At 42.8% G+C, this 18347-nt stretch overlaps 2 protein-coding genes across 3 annotated transcripts in view; one reads left to right on the forward strand and one right to left on the reverse strand.

Moving 5' to 3' along the window:
* Window positions 1-8111: 8111 nt before the first annotated feature.
* On the reverse strand, window positions 8112-12431 carry LOC134438539 (zinc finger protein 180-like). Of its 2 annotated transcripts, none has more exons than XM_063188123.1 (4): window positions 12320-12431; window positions 11669-11723; window positions 9455-9524; window positions 8112-8865 (listed from the first exon to the last, which is right to left on the reverse strand). In XM_063188123.1, the coding sequence occupies exons 2-4, from the start codon at window positions 11720-11722 to the stop codon at window positions 8261-8263; spliced, it is 729 nt and encodes a 242-aa protein (XP_063044193.1). In that variant the 5' UTR covers window position 11723; window positions 12320-12431; the 3' UTR covers window positions 8112-8260. The 2 variants fall into 2 exon arrangements, with proteins under 2 accessions (XP_063044193.1, XP_063044192.1); XM_063188122.1 differs by lacking the exon at window positions 12320-12431 and adding an exon at window positions 12126-12215.
* Window positions 12432-16668: 4237 nt separating this feature from the next.
* Window positions 16669-18347, forward strand: part of LOC134438392 (rhotekin-2-like) — an 11577-nt gene continuing 9898 nt past the window's right edge. The window contains exons 1-2 of the mRNA XM_063187955.1: window positions 16669-16804; window positions 18164-18213. Coding sequence (XP_063044025.1) covers window positions 16689-16804; window positions 18164-18213 — 166 coding nt within the window. The 5' untranslated portion in view covers window positions 16669-16688. The remainder of the gene's footprint in view (window positions 16805-18163; window positions 18214-18347) is intronic.

Consider the following 18347-nt stretch of genomic DNA (forward strand, 5'->3'; position numbering starts at 1 on the left):
GGAACACGGAATTTTTGGAGATCATGTTGCACTCATCCTTACAAGTGACCCTACTACAGCATTGTTAACTCCCACTTTCTGTGGTCACTTGAGGGGATTTTAGCTGCCACGCAGACCCCCGCAAAGAGCAAGGTCTTCCCTGACTAGGCACGCGACTGACGACCCACCCCTTCGGTTGCTTATTTTGGGCTTGTTTTCACTAAGCCCGTCAGTCGCTTCTTTTGGGCTTGTTTTCAGGACGTCAGTCGCTTATTTGTCGTGGAAAATCTGGCAACACTGAAACAGACACGCACTGCACTGCAGCATTCATATTTAAAAGGAGATCAGTCATACTGACTAAACACAATAGAAAACGGGCACATCATTTTATAACCACAACAGCTTTCTAGTAAAATTGTGTTTCAAATCTGACCATCAGTGACCGAAGCTAAGCATATGCACATTTAGCCCGCTATCATTCCGTGATGAGAAGTTGCGTCGCGCGCAGGGAGAGGGCAAGGGAGTAATTTTAAAACAGCGCTAATATGCAACGCTATAGGCTTAGTGCTTATGAATCCCGCTTAGCGCAAATGCTAACACATTATCAACCTGTTGACTTTGTGTGGAGAAATACCGTGTAGGTTCGTTTTGCATATACATTTCTGCAACTGGACTAGTTCCTGTGTTTCTGGTGTGGGAAGACTTTGATGAGGGAGCACAGCACAAGATCTGTGTTCCACTGACGTCTTTGGTGTGCTGCTCACTTGTCCACTGTCATCACACGTCACTTGAAGTCAGTTTAGCAAACGGGAGCTGATTCAGTCAGGCAAGTTTTGATGTGCAAGCCTTCAAATTGCCAAAGTAAATTACCCGTACACTTGTGTTATTAATGACAATGTGAATCCTATTCATTTTGTATCATTTCTAAATAAATGTTGGCAAGAATTTGATGGATATATTCCATGTACTATTGAATTGTATGCATCATTGTGAGGCTACTTTGGTACCAATGCCATTTCTTTTATAATGGGTAGGCCTAATAATACATAGCATATCATGTGATAGTCTGTGGTGCGCTTTCAGGGCGAAAGTGTAGTCTGGCCACTGGTCTCACTTAAAAAAAATTGGTGGTTAGGTTTGTTTTTTGTTGGTGTTTTTGTTTTTTTTTGGAGGGGGCGGGGGGAGGGGGGGTGTAGGAGGAGGGGGGGCCCATTGATATTTTTTTGTCCCGGGCCCAGCCAAGCCTGTCAGCGGCCCTGCGCGCGCACGCACACGCGCACGCACACACACACACACACCATCATCATCTATGGGCTACTACTATGACTACTACTGCTACGAGAGAGAGAGAGAGAGAGAGAGAGAGAGAGAGAGAGAGAGAGAGAGAGAGAGAGAACTCCATCATGTTTCCCTGAGTCTTTTCTCTGCAGGAGGACGTGCTAATAGCAGCCAGCCGTGTTAGCCACATGGAAGGGAAACTTCACATGTTTTATATCACAGAGATCTTGATGAAACATGATTTGGCTAATTGTTTGTTTTATTTTACAGGTGGTCATAGCAATATCTATAAATCCCACCTCATCATGTGTGTGTGTCTCCCCAACATGGAGGATGCCAGCAGCACCCAGCAGCAGTGTGTGAGCCATGGCCCTGAGCAGCATGGGGTCTGACATCCATGAGGAACACACACACACACACACACACACACACACACACACACACACACACACACACACACACACACACACACACACACACACACACACACACACACACACAGACCCACTCAGCTTCACACACACAAAGATATTACCTGTGTCACACATGGAGACATTCGTTGCTCAACACACGTGCCTCTTCTGTGTAAATACTGTATTGCAATTCGGGCAGACATGATTTTATATCAGTGTGAACACATATCAACATGAATTTATATCGGTGTGCATATGTGTAAACATGATTTTAAATATAAACATGCTGATGTTTCAGGTATGCAGCTGAACACATGTAGGTACTCCGACTGTTGTTCCGTATAATTATGAATACAAGTGTAATGCTGGCATTTTAGTTGACTGTTTTGTATAGAAGAGGCCTTAGTAAACATGCAGGGAGAAGATCGTATGTCTCCCCTCGTGAGTTATAATACTTGTCCATGAAATTATAATGAAATGTGTCTTATTATTGATTCAGCAATGTATAATTGTCTTGTGTTTTCTTGAATGTACGTACACATGCCTTTTTCAGACTGCTATTCTAAAGTGTTACTGTATATGGTCTTATTGTGTGCCTATAGATACACATGCTCTCGTATGGCCCCTGTGTTGTAAATAAAGAATAATGAGCAGATCAGATCAGAAGATTAATCATGAATGTGTAATATCATTTGCCTTATACAGTATATAATGTTTAAATTGGTACTGTGTCATTGTATGTGCCTTATACAGTATATCATGTTTAAGTTGGTACTGTGTGATTGTATGTGCCTTATACCGTATATAATGTTTAAATTGGTACTGTGTGATTGTATGTGCCTTATATATAATGTTTAAGTTGGTACTGTGTGATTGTATGTGCCTTATACAGTATATCGTGTTTAAGTTGGTACTGTGTGATTGTATGTGCCTTATATATACTGTTTAAATTGGTACTGTGTGATTGTATGTGCCTTATATATCATGTTTAAATTGGTACTGTGTGATTGTATGTGCCTTATATACGCTGTTGGGAAAGTTACTCAAAAACTGTAATGCACTACTTATTACATGTTACCTACATTTAAAAGTAATGCCTTACATTACAACATTACTTTTTTTTAAAGTAAGGCATTACACTACTTTTGCATTACTTTTAGTTACTTTAGCCAAAATGACTGGAAATAAGGATTTGGCAATCTACAGTGCAAATCTATGAGGTGGCATGACTTTCACCTGCCATCCACAAGTCGTTTTGGAAGCCTGCAGACTGAAAACCAACATTTTCAGGAATTGCGTCTTACCCACATACAATAAGGCCTAAGAAAAATAAAAGTTTGGTTCCGGTTGGTTGTCAGGTTTGGTCATCGTTCGGTCGAATTTTTTTTTAATTTCCAATTTTTTTTTTTCAATTTCTTTTTTTTAATGTCCGACCCACCAACCCCCCACATGCGCCAGATTTAGTCATAAGCGTTGTTGAACAACGCAAGGACGATAGTGGAGTGAGGCTTCATAAGTAGCCTACAGCTAAAGCTATGAAATATAATAAGCATTATGAGCCAAGAGGCCTATAATATTTTATTTCAAATTTATTTATTTCAATTTTAGTGATGTTTAGTTGAACAAAAGTGAGGGGGGGTGCAACATACTCATCCCCTCCGCCGGATAGCCTACCCTGCCGTGTCCCTGTCTCGTGCGAATGGGATGCATCCCCTCCTTTCCTGACTAATTTGGTGGTGCTACTGTTTTTCGACGTGGAAAGCGGTTTGGGCTTCAAGTACAGTGTGCATTAACTTAAATGTTCTTGGCGTCCTTATTTTCAATGGAGTCCAAGTAGTGGGCATATAGCCTACCCATCTTGAAAACGAGCAAGCTGGATCTTCTGGATCGGTCATCCTTTGTCACCCTGCCAATTCGAGAGACGATGCGTGAAAGAGGAAGCAATGTTCTGCGTGAAACTTTAAAATATCTGCGCGGACGTAGGCTATAGGCTATTGGCAATAGCTGATCTCGCGGTGATCCGCGAACATTGTATAAAGAAAACCAAATACCCACACAAAATGTAGGCCTAGGTGAAAACATGCGTTGTAGGCCTAATGTGCAAGTTACTTGCATTGTAACGAGGACATGTTACCGATTTCCCCCCCTGTAATCAGTTACATTACTGCATTATCAAAAAGGTAATGCATTACAGTAGGCCTAATTATTTACTTTTGTAACGAGTTACTCCCAACACTGCTTATATACAGTATATAATATTTAAGTTGGTACTGTGTGATTGTATGTGCCTTATACAGTATATAATGTTTAAGTTGGTACTGTGTGATTGTATGTGCCTTATATATAATGTTTAAGTTGGTACTGTGTGATTGTATGTGCCTTATATAGTATATAATGTTTAAGTTGGTACTGTGTGATTGTATGTGCCTTTTACAGTATATACTGTTTAAGTTGGTACTGTGTGATTGTTTGTGCCTTATATATCATGTTTAAGTTGGTACTGTGTGATTGTTTGAGCCTGTAGACCAGTTTCCTCATACAGACTCCATGTTGTGAGTAAAGAATAATGAGTAGTTATCAGCAGAGTGTCAGGAGGAAGACGAGGCCTGAAGAGTTTTATTTACAGCCAGCAGAGGGCAGCACCTCCACATGATCTCACTGCAAATATGAACTGTCCATAATCACTGCAAACATCAACTCTCCTTAATTAACTATCTGAATGAGATCCTGATATCCTTAAATCTCTCTGTACTAATAAACCTTGTCAATATGTATAGTGGAATAAAATTTATTCTATTCTACTCTGTTTAATTATATTATATCTATGCATGAATAAGGTATCACCTCTATGTGTCACACACACAGCCTCCTCAAATCTCGCTGTGCTAGTGTATAATTCTAATTTCAAGATTTAAGTAGAATATACATTTATTCTATTCCAATTAATTCCATTCTATTTGTGCTATCTCCATCTGTGGTCACTGTTCTCAATACTCTCATGTAGGCCTACTGCTCTGAGAAATTCAATATGATGCTCAATATGTGTGTGATTGTTTTTTCCAGTTTTTTTTCTGTTCGCAACCAAAAACATGCGCGCCATGGGTTGCATGCAACCACATGATCACTAACCCGAATGCAGTTAATCCTGCCTTAACATCTGTGTCAATTACATAAGCAATTAATAGAATTCACATGTCTGTCTTGATCATAAGACGAAAAAAGAATCTGCTTCATTATCTTTGTAAATAACTGCCAAAATAAAAAGTGTTTCAACTGGTCCTGGCTCTTCTGCTTAACTCTGTCATAAAACTTTCTGCAGTGCAGACACGTGTCATCCAACAAAATCCTACTACAAGGTACTATCCCCACTTGTGGCCGTGCACAAAGCACAGGGCTACTGCTGTCTCAAACTGTTTATTCAACACAAAATGATGCATGAAATAACATGATATTAGTGTATCCACGTCATTCCAGTGGTGCAGTAATGTTTTGTGACTGCAGTGCCCTTCTCGTTATTATTGCAACCCGAGTGTTATACTAACTTATTAACAATAGGCTTAGATCTGTTATGGTTGTTGTAGTGACTTTCACCACAAGAATGCCTCGTCTCTTGTTATGGGCCTGTGTATGGCCTAGTGTGTTTGAGGGGTGTAAATCACACCATTCATGACGATTTGATTTGATATCAATGTTTTAAGCCAACGATTAGATTATTTTCGATACTTAATTAAGAATGCTCTACGATTCGTTTCACTTCAATTCATTCCAAATCAATGGTTCTTTTTTTTTTTTTTACCTTACAGGCTTGGCTTACGTGTGAAATGTTAAATGAATCAACAAAAGCTGAAATATCTGCATACATTTCATTTGAAGGGCATCTTTATTATGGTCAGTATTATTACTACTGCATGAGCAAAATAAAATGCCCCACAAAATGAGTGCAATAATTACAAAAAATTGCTCGATTCTCTTGAGGAAGAATCAATTATTTGAATCGTGGGCTGTGGGATCGATGCATCGATTCAAATCGTTTATTATTTGCACCCCTATGGTACCAAGATTAAACTAAGATTAAGTGAGTAAAACAGAGATTGACATTTGTGCATCTCCATATTGTAACAGTGAAATATTTACCAAATATCATTGCTGCTGTCAGAATAAGCATTATTTCTGTATTCCTGCTAATAGAATGCTTTTGGATAGAATAACAATTTGTAAATAGTGGGCCTATTTTGAAGTTTAGCTTCTTTATGAAGTGAACATGTTAAGTACAGTTTTTTATTTGAAAGAGGAAATATAAAAGATGATACAAATACAGTTTTGTGTTATCCAAGTAAATGAAAGATGAATCACCGCACACTGGTATCTTTGCTGGTAGTTTATTTGGTGAACAACGCGTTTCGCTACTGCTTCATCAGGTGAACCTGATGAAGCAGTAGCGAAACGCGTTGTTCACCAAATAAACTACCAGCAAAGATACCAGTGTGCGGTGATTCATCTTTCATTTACTTGGATTACTCTTACTGCACATCACCAGCACCTGGACAAGTGGTTGTGCACAGGGACGTTACTTTGAGTACAGTTTTGTGTTAATTTGATTGCTATTCAAGACACTTTTATGAGAATGGCTATATTGATAGTGGCTAGAGAGTTGTTTTCATTATGTCATCATTTTTGGTTGGTGGTGTACCGCGAGATTTTTTTCAAGTGAAAAAGTGTGCCTTGGCTCAAAAAAGGTTGGAGAACACTGCCCTTGTGTGTTTTGACAGTCACATGTAATGTATGGCCAGTGTCCTTTGACAGTAGGGAGGTGGCGCACACATCCAAAATGCAGTTGCAGAACAAAATATTATAACTATAAAAATAAAGTTGAATGTCTGCACAGTTGCTCCCGCTTTACTTCTTTCATTCTTTTTCCCAAGTGAATGTCTTCGAGATACACTCTCTTCGAATCCAGGACGACCATGTAGCTCAAAAACTCTCTGGAAAATAATGTAAAAAAAGCAAAAGAAGAAGTGTGCGGGCATTCATCTTTATTGTTAGTGACCTTTGATCTTTTTTTTATTTAACAGAGATGGGAGAGCGCTGCCTTGGGTCTCAGTCCTTAGTGTAGTGCAGGTGCTCTTCAAGGGACAAGGGGGCCATATAAAACATCAAAATAAAGGAGTGCTTGTGGCACTAATAAAACAAAGGACTCAACAGTAATGTTGCATCGGGACCCTCCTTCATTTTAACCTTTCAAGTTAAATGTTTAAAGGGACACTGTGAAGGAAACAGGGCTTTGAACCGTTATTTTTTTCCTAACGTTCCGTTCCGAACAGAAACGGAATTATAACGTTTCCGGTTATGGGTTCCACCAATAAATTGACGTTCCCGAACCGGTTAGAACAAAAAAATATTGTTCCCGGAACGGTTAATTTCGTTCCTGTCAGCTGATTACTCCCCATATCCGACGTTAATTGACCAAGAAAAACTAAGTGGAAATGAGTCAGCCTTCATTCTAAACTGTTTATTCAAGCGGATGAAAAGAATATCCTCCAGAATTTTGTCATTCAGGGACAAACTAAGCGGAGAAGCGGAGAATAAACCTAAATGATGAAAATGTGGGCTCCACGCTGATTTGGGTCACGGGGAGCGCTATGATGGACATTGTGAGTTTGTGCATATTTGAAGCGGCCATGGATGCAAAATAATGCCGAACATTCTCGATGCGCTTTACATGTGCTTCTCCGCAATGTCTTACAATGATGCAATGGAAACTCTGCCCTTTTGTATGACAGTGGTTTCTCTTATTTAAGATGTGGAGTGGAGACTTTGTAATCCACAGCTCTCTCTCCATTCAGTCAGAGAATGTCTGATGTCACACAGGACGTGAACCTCAGCCGTCATGGTAACGTGTGCAGGAAAATAATAACTTTTTTTTTAGTTTGAGGAACGGTATTAACCGGTATTAACCGGTTACTATTATTTTTAAATAAGTGTTTCCGTTCCAGAACATAAAAAATAATAACGTTTCCGGTTTCGTTTCTGTTCCCTGTAAAATACAAAAAGTTCCCGGTTTTCGTTTTCGTTCCTTGAACCGGTTCAAAGCCCTGGAAGGAAATGGTCAAAAAAGATACTGCAACTATGCTGCTCATTGAAACTGGGCTGCCTATTGCCAAATTTGATCTTTACATGAAAGTTTACTAAGTAATAAACAAATATTTTCTAGTATGGTCCAAGTACAGTCATTTGTGCAGCTAAAAATGGCTATTTTTGGAAATTCAAAATGGCGGACCATGGGGAAGATCCCCCTTTTCATGTATGAAAAGTGCAATTTTTCCAGTCATAATGAATACTTAGAATTTGATGCTGGTAACATTAGGTAACATTAGTGAATGGGCAGCATGAATTCTGGAAATAAACAACTAAAAATCTCACACAGTGTCCCTTTAAATGTTAAATGTTCAAATGCACTGGTGCATGTGGAGCCCTGCTGCGGTCAGGTACCGGCGGTCGCAGCGCTGGCACAGGTGGACAGGCTGGTTGTCCGTCTGTTTGTGCCTCACCTGGTGCAGCTTGAGAGCAGAGGCGAGTGCAAACATCTCCCATCACTGTTCACATTGGTAGGCAGTGGTCTCTGCTGTGTGAGTATACTGGTGTCTTTTTAAACTCAGCTGCCGGTCAAAACACTTGCCGCACTGCTGACACTGAAAGGGAGGCTCTTCTGCGTGAATGCGCTTGTGTGCACGTAGATGCGGAGCTAGTTTAAAAGCCTTGTCGCACACGTCACACCAGTAAAGGCTGTCTTTTTTGTGAGTGCGTTGATGCGTCTTCAGGCTGTATAGATAGGCAAAGCTTTGGCCACATTGATTGCATGGGTACGCTTTCTCCCCTGTGTGAACGCACTGGTGTTGTGTGAGGCGGCGTTCTAGTGAGAAAGTCTGGCCGCACTGTGAGCAGTGGTGTGGCTTCTGTGCTGTACAATGGTGTGGCGTCTCTATTGTACAACGGTGTGACTCTTCTCCTGAAACTCTTGGTCTACTGCGCCGCTGTGGCCTCCCTCCTCCTCCTCCATGCGCTGGCTTGCGTGCCTTCAGATATTCACTGAACTCCTGGTCATAACCGGAACAGAGGCGTTTCTTTGATGGGTTCCTACCGGTCTCTGGAATGGCTGTGGATCTGGACACCGTGGACGATGATGATGCGGCTCTTCCTAATAAGAAAATACAGAAAATGATAAAACACACACAATCATCACCACAACGCTCTGCAAGAATGGGTGTAGTATTAGGTGTGGATGGTGGGGACATGTTCATGCCACTTTTGAGATAAGCCTAGCTATCCCCACACCACTTTTTCCACAAATATAATGCAAAAATTAAAAATATCTAACCCAGACAATTTGTCACTGCAATGTCCCCACCACATTCCAAGCCGAACCTACGCCTTCAACAGTGTGTTTCTTTATTATTATTATTAGTAGTAGTAGTAGTGTTAGCTGTGTTGTATTACCTGAGCTGTCTTTAGATATTGGTGGTTAAAGGTTTTTGCATTCAGTAAGAAATGCTGCATTCAGTAAGATAACATAGTAAACCGTTCTTTGATATACTGCACATCCAGCCTTCAAGTCCAATAGCTAGTAGTAGATTGTGATGGACCCGCGTCTCCTTTACAAACATGAACTCAAACGAAAACTGCTTGTGTGTGTGTGTGAGAGAGAGAGAGAGAGAGAGAGAGAGAGAGAGAGAGAGAGAGAGAGAGAGAGTGTGTGTGTGTGTGTGTGAGAGTGAGTGAGTGCTTACCGATTTCATCATTATCATCATCATCGTCGTCGTCGTGTTCTTCTATTGTAACTATATGGCTCTCCTCATTCTGCAACACACAGCACGTCACATTAGCACGTCTGTGTCTTCATATGTTACATGGCACACTCTCTGCACCTACTGCATATGTAACAGGTTGGACTAGGTCCCCTGTTAGTGTGCATGTTGTGATTTTAACGGATGCCGTGTGGGCGAGGGCGGAGCCCTTCCGGTTAGTATAAATTGCCTACTATGTTGGCTGTTAGCCAGGTGTGGCTAACCTCGGTACCGGTTGGCGCTTGGGGAAGCCCTGTACGCTGGGTGCAGTAGGTGATGTTGGCGTGTTGGGTTTTGGACCCATACTGGAGCGCGTACTAGAGCGCAGCTGAAATGCGGACGCCAGGTTGCCGCATGTAGCCTAACCGGCTTGAAGGTAAGCCCTTCTGCACTGTGCACCTGGCGATACCCAATTATGTTTGTACTGTGGCTAACGTGATGTTGTTGCAACATGATCTCCAAAAATTCTGTGCTCCTGGACACGGATGTTAAGGACACGAAATCCGTGTCCAGGAGCACGGATTTTGCCAAAATGCCGTGCTCCTGGACACGGAATTGTTTTCCGTGCTCCTGGACACGGAATTGTTTTCCGTGATGGACACACAGAAGTGCTCTCTTTATACTCCCACAGCTCTATGTTTCCACAGTCTTTGACCTCAGTCAAATATTTTTTCTCAAAAAAAAAAACATTTCTAACTGACAGGTTAGGGTTAGGGATTGTTTTGGTCTGGGCACAGCTAGTATTCTTTCATTCATTATATGAATTTGATAGCCTATCAACCAACTGGAAAAGGTATTTCTAAAAAAAAATGTCTTTAATGACAGGTTATGGTTGTTTGGTCAGGGCACAACTTAAATTGCTATAGCATTATTTTGCTTAGGATTAGCATTTGGTATGTATTTTCTAATGATAGAGTTAACACAGTGCTGTGAGTATATGGAAAGCACTTCCGTGTGCCCATCACGGAAATGTGTTTTGGCAAAATCCGTGCTCCTGGACACGGATTTTGTGTCCTTAACATCCGTGTCCAGGAGCACAGAATTTTTGGAGATCAGGCTGCACTGCAGCATTGCATGGTGAAGCGAGGTTCAACCGTAGACTTCCAGGCTCGGTCCGGCGCTTCCCAGTTGCAACTTAAGGTAATTCCTAATTTACCGTCACTCTGTGCCTGTGGCTTTCACGCCACACCTTGCACATTGATAATGGCATTTCCCTGGCATTAACCCAGTCTGTCTTGTGCTTTCTAGGTTGAGCACATATTGTCAATGGGCTGGGGTGGGGGGACGCCGCCGTCTTTTCCCGGTGTTTGTGTTTGTTATTTTGCCTTTTACCACCACGAGCTCTCTTAGTAGTGGCAGGTTGTTGTTCTTTGCGCAGGTGCGCGACGCCTTCGTCTTTCAGCCATACGGTCTGACACGGTCAGCTCCAATCACCCACCCCTTGGACAAGGGATGAGTGATTGGAGACTGGCCGGTTGAGATTAGTAGTATCATCGTGTAAACTTATTGGTGAGGTGTAGATCCCCTGAGTGGTATAGTAAACCCTCCAAGAGGCCTGATTTGATAAACATAGGCTACCTCTACTGTGAATCATTTCAGTGTGCTGTGACTTCTTTTGTTTATTTTGATTTATGTTTTGTGTATACAGTTTTGATTTGCAGTGTTCTTTCTCATTCACAGTGTAGTGTGTAGGTAACACGCTCAGTAAATTACCTGTACTAGCCTACTCGGTGCTCTCGCACTTCAGCCGTGCTGTTTCACGATATATATCTGTATTGACTTCAGTGGAGTTAGAACTCTGTTTGAGTATATAAACTCAAGTGAACTGCCTGCACATTTTGAATACAAATAAGGCTGAAAGCAAAATAAAATAAAAGCTATTGTATGTGCAACAGCTGTCATCCTTTGTCATCTTGAACCTGTAGGGGAAAATTGTGTTTTTAACATCTGGGTTGTCTCACCCTTTAACGAGACTGGCGTAGTCACCTTTTAAAACCTAATTACTTAAAAGTCTGTAATCTTAGTAACCCCACTCGGTTACAAATGTATGGTTGTCTGTGTGTACAGTTTATGTGGACGTTCTGGTGTGTGTGTGTGTGTGTGTGTGTGTGTGTGTGTGTGTGTGTGTGTGTGTGTGAGTGAGTGAGTGTTAGTTACCTTATCAGGTTTGAGATCTTCCTCCTTCTGCCACTCTGTCTGCTCCTGAGCCATCCTACACCAGTCGGAGACATAAGGGGTTAACGGTTTAACGCGCACAGTTAATTATTAGGTTATTGCACTAGCTACCAGCCTAAGTAATTTTAATAATTGAATAATTCATTAATTGATTGAGTGATTCATTGATTGATTATGTCTCAACAACTAGTTCAGCCTTTATTGCCGACTGTAAATAGGTTGTGTGTTTGTCTTTGCATTTGGTGCAACGTGACATCCATCTATACGAAGATGCAAAGGCCATGCGAAATGTGCCATCCATCCCATAATCGGTGCTTCCACAAAAGAACCGATTAAAGAAATGTGTTCAGGCAGCCAATTCCTAAGCGTGATAAGTGTAGAAAAAAAGCAAATTGTAAAGTCCTTCCGATTGCTTTTCCCCAAGTTGCCGATACGTTACCTCGTTGCTGAATATCCTACAAGTTTTCTGTGTGAGCTTATTCAGTGGCTTGCATGCAAACAGCATTTGTTTTACTCATTTTATGGGCGGTTAGCATGGCTACTTGGTTCAGTCCATTGTAAGCATAGGGGAATTCGGGCTGTTGCGCGCGTCTCATACACAAGCAAGAGTTGTATGACGCGCATACAACTTACTCCAATACTGCTCCAAGTTATGATCAGTGATCACAGCTCTATTTGAAAATGATCCACAGCCTACATAGTTGCTGGTTTTATGTGTCCCTTGTCGCATGTCGCAAGTCGAATGTTGGAAGAGTCCTTGGCAATGCGCTGAAATGGGTCCGCCCAACTGGGCAGGGCGAAGTCTCTTCAGCCTACGCGCAGACAGACCAACGGCCGGGAGATTCAAAATAATTCCGGGGTGCGGCGATTGTAAACAACAACTAGGATTCCTACAAAGAAGAATCAGCCATCATCACCGACAAATTGTTCCTTTTGTAGTGGCAAAGTGTTGGAGCATGGACGACCAACAGGTAAGGTTCATTCCCATTACGCACGGTATTCTACAACTTCATGCTGCAGTATCTTGTGTTGCACCATGACAGCTCAAATACTACGCACTGTCTGACTATAGACTTAACAGACAGCCAGGCGATGGACATTTCAACCTAACTCTTCGACTTTGCGCACAAGTAGAATCTGGTGCACGAACTCTTTGTTATCACGAAAGACCGAGGGGAATGTCTTTAGCGCATTTAAAATCGTATGGGTCAGCGCTGATGTCCGCCGTCTCTAGCTGTCGTCGCCTTCCTCACCAGAAATGCCACCACCTGTCGCTCATCATGTAGGCTACTGGGCAGACCGATAATCGAAGAACAACCATTCTGAGTCGGCTATTCTTGTCTTCACTTCAATGCAGCTATTTCACTGCAGAAATCACCCAAAGCATTGCCGTTTGCTTATCACTCATGTGCTACCAAAGAGGCAGGTCATTGTCTAGATCAGAGACATACGATGTTATGCACTTTGGAGCCTATGTGCTTGGACCTGGGAGTGGGAAATTCTTTACTGTAGTGAGGAGTTTCCTTGGCATGTCTTCTTATATCGGGCTCATAGCCTAGGCCTATATGGAAACCTGTTTGCCTGTAGATTATAACACCAGAAGCATGTTATCCAAAACAACTGATTATTGGTTACAATGTTATGAACACATTGGTGAAAGCCGTTCGCTGTGTTCATGCTCAGGATCTGCTGAGCCAGTGACTGTGTGGTAGGCCTAGAGATGCGAGTGATTATGAAGACCATGACCATTTGGAGAAGAGGAAAAACAAAATAAGATCAGCCTTGCATGCCGAGGTGTCAGAAGTTAATATAATATATATATATATATATATATATATATATATATGTAACAGTGGCACGTTTACAGTTAATTAAATTCAACTCAGCTCTTGCACGACTACGCCACCTAGGGTGGGGATATATATATATATGTAACAGTGGCACGTTTACAGTTAATTAAATTCAACTCAGCTCTTGCACGACTACGCCACCTAGGGTGGGGGAAGACAACCTAGGAGTGAAATTACCCCCCAAATTAGTAAACCAGGACACAGGTTCGGAGCGCTCTTAGGCCAGAGTCAAGTTCGTGTTTATTCTCTTCTCACAAATACAATAGTAATACAGATCAATAAAATATACATCAGGTCATTGAGGTCAGGTGAGTTCAGATGTGCAAATGTGCAGTGGTGATGCAAGGGACAAATACTAATACATTAGAAAATACAATATGAATGAATTGCATTCGACAATATTGCACTGAACCCTATTAGATGCCCACTAGCGGGCCGTTATGTGGAGCAATATGGCCAATGGCCACACACACCACGCACACACACGCACGGCACCTGTGCGAGAGAAAAGGGAGGCTACACTCAGTCATAAGAACCGCCCCCAATACGGGGGAGACAGGGCAATGGTGTCACTCTTAAAGGGGGGGGAGCTAGGCTTAGGCTAACCAATAGCAGCACGGTTGAAAAGGGATAGTTAAAGACTAGGGAAAAGGCCACACAAAATAAACACACACAATAAAGTACTCACACAAAATAAAAAGAAAACACACATCTACTACTACTACACGCAGCAAAATAGTAATAGTCACCCAAGTGCACACAGCAATGGAAAAGTGAGGGAATCCACCACCTGAAGACCGGCGCGCTATGGCAACTCCATACCTATCCAGGGAGGAGAGAAGAGAGAGAGACACTCAATAGCGAGAATGACACGTACTAATGTATTACACAATTTGCCTACACAGTGATGACTAGATGCAACTTAACTTTCGTGTAGCAAGAGAGAGGGGAGAACTACACCGCCGTAGGTTGACTGAAGGGGGTGTACACTTGCCTCCGGTGCCGTGCCTAGATGACAATCACACACGCATACAGACGCACAGACACACACGCACTCACAACACACACAGGTAACTAGACCTGCGCAGTGCGCAGCGAGGAGGCTGGCGTCCCAAGAAACGGGCCAGAAAATAAAAATAATTAAACCAAACAAAAGCAGGACGAGCAGGTGGAGCCAGTCGGAACCGGCGCAGAGTGTGACGGCAACAAAACAGCAACCTCCGAGGAGTGTAGCTAGCAATCCCCAGCGTCAGAGAGGCACCGCTAACCTGATCATAGATCCGTGGTTCGGAACAATCGCAATTTGGACCACACACATCCACTGACTGCAGTCAGGTACCCAGGGGCCAACCACTGTGGCCAATCCAAAGCCGGCGTAAGCACCACGAATCAGGCCTGCCACAGGGCACAGATGATGGGGCAACACACCAACCAAGGAGGTACACACCGGTGCAGTATAGGCAGCGCGAAGTGAACGCCAGTTCACAGCAGAGTGCAGTTCCACGCAAGAATGGCTGAAGGTACCAAATCTACCGGATAATGATCACAGCTAGCAGCAGCTCACACGCCAGCCGGCGTCCTTTGCCGGCAAAACAACAGCGGGGCGGAAAGAGAGACCCACGTCACATCCAAAAACTACATTTATCAACATAAAAGTCCTGCCAGTAATGGGCCAGCCAATCACAGACAAAGGACCAAAATCAGTCAGATTGAGGGGTGTAGACCAATCTGTCACATATAATAATAATAGTAATTAAAAAAGAGAGAAAGAAACACAGTTTCGTTCCAATACAGGTAACTTATCTGAGCAAGCAGTAGCCTAGGCCTAGGCTACTTGTTATACGATCAGCTGACTCTGCCCTGGTTGGATTAAGTTTGTGGTTGATTCTTGTTATCTTTTAGTGTTTTTCAGTAACAACAACACATTCTACTTCAGTAGGTACAATGGGATAAATTGTGTAACAACTATGTAAGATCATGTGCTTATACTTACACCATAAATTTACATTTGCTTTTGTTACTGACGCCTGTAGTTGTGACCTGGTTAGTGGCAGCACTGGGCTTCTTTCATCATGGCTTAGTCAGTGTAGCGAGCCAAATTAATAGTGGAGTACAACAAAATATAAGCTAGAGTAAAGTTAGAAAATAAAACTCCATTATTGCTAATCTTCTCCAGCCTCCCTATAACAAGGAACATCATGGTTCTAGCAGCAGTAGGCCTACTCCAAGCCGATTTTGAAAGTGCTCACAAGAGAAGAGACGCAAGAGGTGCAGAGTGCAAGAGTGCAAATTGAACATGTATCGACGTGTGTGTGTGTGTGTGTGTGTGTGTGTGTGTGTGTGTGTGTGTGTGTGTGTGTGTGTGTGTGTGTGTGTGTGTGTGTGTGTGTGTGTGCGTGCATAGTTTGTCTGGGTGAGTTGGAGTTGAGAGGCTGGCAACAGCTGATGCTCCAGGGCAGGCAGTACTGGCTGATAATGATCAAAGCTAACCAACAGCGACCTCTAGAGGTGGGAATGGAAAACGTCTGTCAGAGATTCATGTGTATGAGAGGGGTGTAGGCTATGCCAACTAGTAGAGTTTGTAGTAGGGCTGCACAATATATCGAAAATGTATTGTTATCGCGATATCACGGCTTACAATACACGTACTGCAAAAGTTGGTTAAATTACGATACCTACTTTTTACATTTTAATAACAGCAAATTTGTTGAAAAGATTAAAAAAGGTATTAAAATGTTGACATTTAAGTTGATGCTCTATATTAGGCATGTTTTTTCCTAATAAAATTGCTATGGGCACCTAACGTGACCAGGTTCCTGTCTGCCTACAGGGGCGTGTCATAATACTCCTAGAATGAATAGAACAGTCCTTAGGTCTGCCTAAAGGGGGATTTCCCCTCCCCCCTGCAATTGTAGAACCCGTGTACCGTCTACAGAACGAACGTGTGTGTGTGTGTGTGTGTGTGTGTGTGTGTGTGTGTGTGTGTGTGTGTGTGTGTGTGTGTGTGTGTGTGTGTGTGTAGAGTGTGTGTGATCGTGAGGAGCGTATGAGGGATGCTGCCTACAGGTTGCTTCAGCTCTGTATAGTATTTCACCTGTGTGTGTGTGTGTGTGTGTGTGTGTGTGTAGAGTGTGTGTGATCGTGAGGAGCGTATGAGGGATGCTGCCTACAGGTTGCTTCAGCTCTGTTCTCAGAGGGAACACAGACTGGAGGCCGTCAAGAACATCATGACCGCCAGCGCACGCATACAGGCACACCACACACACAGGTAACAAACACTCACACACACTCACACACTCACACACACACACACACACACACACACACACACACACACACACACACACACAGGTAACACACACACACACAGGTAACACACACACACACACACAGCTAAAACACACACACACACACACACAGCTAAACACACACACACACACACACACACACACACACACACACACACACACAGCTAAAAACACACACACACACACACACACAGCTAAAAACACACACACACACACACACATATACACAACACACACACACACACACACACACACACACACACACACACACACACACACACGACCGCCAGAGCACGCATACATGCACACCACACACACACACACACACACACGCAGTAACACACACACATCTACATCACCAGCTAATTAATAATAATTCCTGTGTTAATATATGGTGTGACATCATCGGTCGAATGCTCCATTCATTTCAACAGGGCTCCCCAATGTTCGCACGTCTGTTATTTTTCGATAACGGACGGGTTGGTCTATAACAGACCGCTGTCAATGGCAGCAAGACTTTTCACTGCTAAAGCGACTTTTCAACAAGACTCTAATCAGCTGCTGTGATAGACAACACCTGTTGTCCTGGCTACCTAGCTGTTGCCTAGCGGTGTTCCACAACGGCACTGTTTTGTTTTGCGCAGCAACAATATTAACATTAAATAGGCCTAAAGAAATGTCCCCGCCATGTGTGAATCATTTAAGTATATCCATATAATAAGCGGTTTAACTTTCGGCGAGTCGGTCGCTTTGTGGAATAGCAGCACTTCAGAGAGAACAAGACCCCTCCGCTCCGCGTCGGGGTCTAAAGATTCTCTCTGTCGTGCTGCTATTCCACGGTAGCGACCTTCTCGCCGAACGTTAACCCTTACTTAATATCTCATTCGTTCATTTATTTATTTGTGAATTCATGTGTACATATTACCTCTGTACTACCATGTAATAGCTACAGTTTGCTAATGGATACTATGTGTTACTATGCTAATGGCTATTTACAGTTACATTACACTTAGCTGACACTTTTATCCAAAGCGTATTGGAAGCAGTTATGTACAGGGTATTGGATACAGTCCCTGGAACAGTGTGTGTGGGTAGGTGTCTTGCTCAAGGGCCCTTCAGCCATGGAGTGTAGTAGGGAATGGAAGGGTGGGATTCGAACCTGCAACCCTCTGATCTAAAGCCTATCTGCCTCCTTAATCACTAGACCACAGCTGCCCACAAACTGACTGCTATGTAAAAGGTGTTCATGTTATTGTCTTGTTCCGTCTTGTGTGTGTGTTGTTGTGTGTTATCATTTAATCCTGTGTGTGTATTTCTAGGCTCAGAGCTCAAAAGCAGGCAGCTTGCAAAGGACGAGTAGCTCTATCAGGTGAAATCAAGCATAGTTCACACACACACACACACACACACACACACACACACACCAACCACAGATTCCACATGCGCACAGACACATGTGCACACAAACACACAATTTGTCTTTGGACACATCCAAGGACTGAG

This window comes from Engraulis encrasicolus, chromosome 22 (assembly GCF_034702125.1).
Source record: "Engraulis encrasicolus isolate BLACKSEA-1 chromosome 22, IST_EnEncr_1.0, whole genome shotgun sequence".
Taxonomy (NCBI): Eukaryota; Metazoa; Chordata; class Actinopteri; order Clupeiformes; family Engraulidae; genus Engraulis; species Engraulis encrasicolus.

Excerpts from the sequence above, each read along its gene's own strand:
- LOC134438539 (XM_063188123.1), bottom strand. The coding sequence starts at position 11,722 with ATGGCTCAGGAGCAGACAGAGTGGCAGAAGGAGGAAGATCTCAAACCT. Across the intron at positions 9,525-11,668 it reads AAGATCTCAAACCTGATAAG|AATGAGGAGAGCCATATAGT; the intron begins GTAACTAACACT and ends TGTGTGTTGCAG. Across the intron at positions 8,866-9,454 it reads TGATGATAATGATGAAATCG|GAAGAGCCGCATCATCATCG; the intron begins GTAAGCACTCAC and ends TTTTCTTATTAG.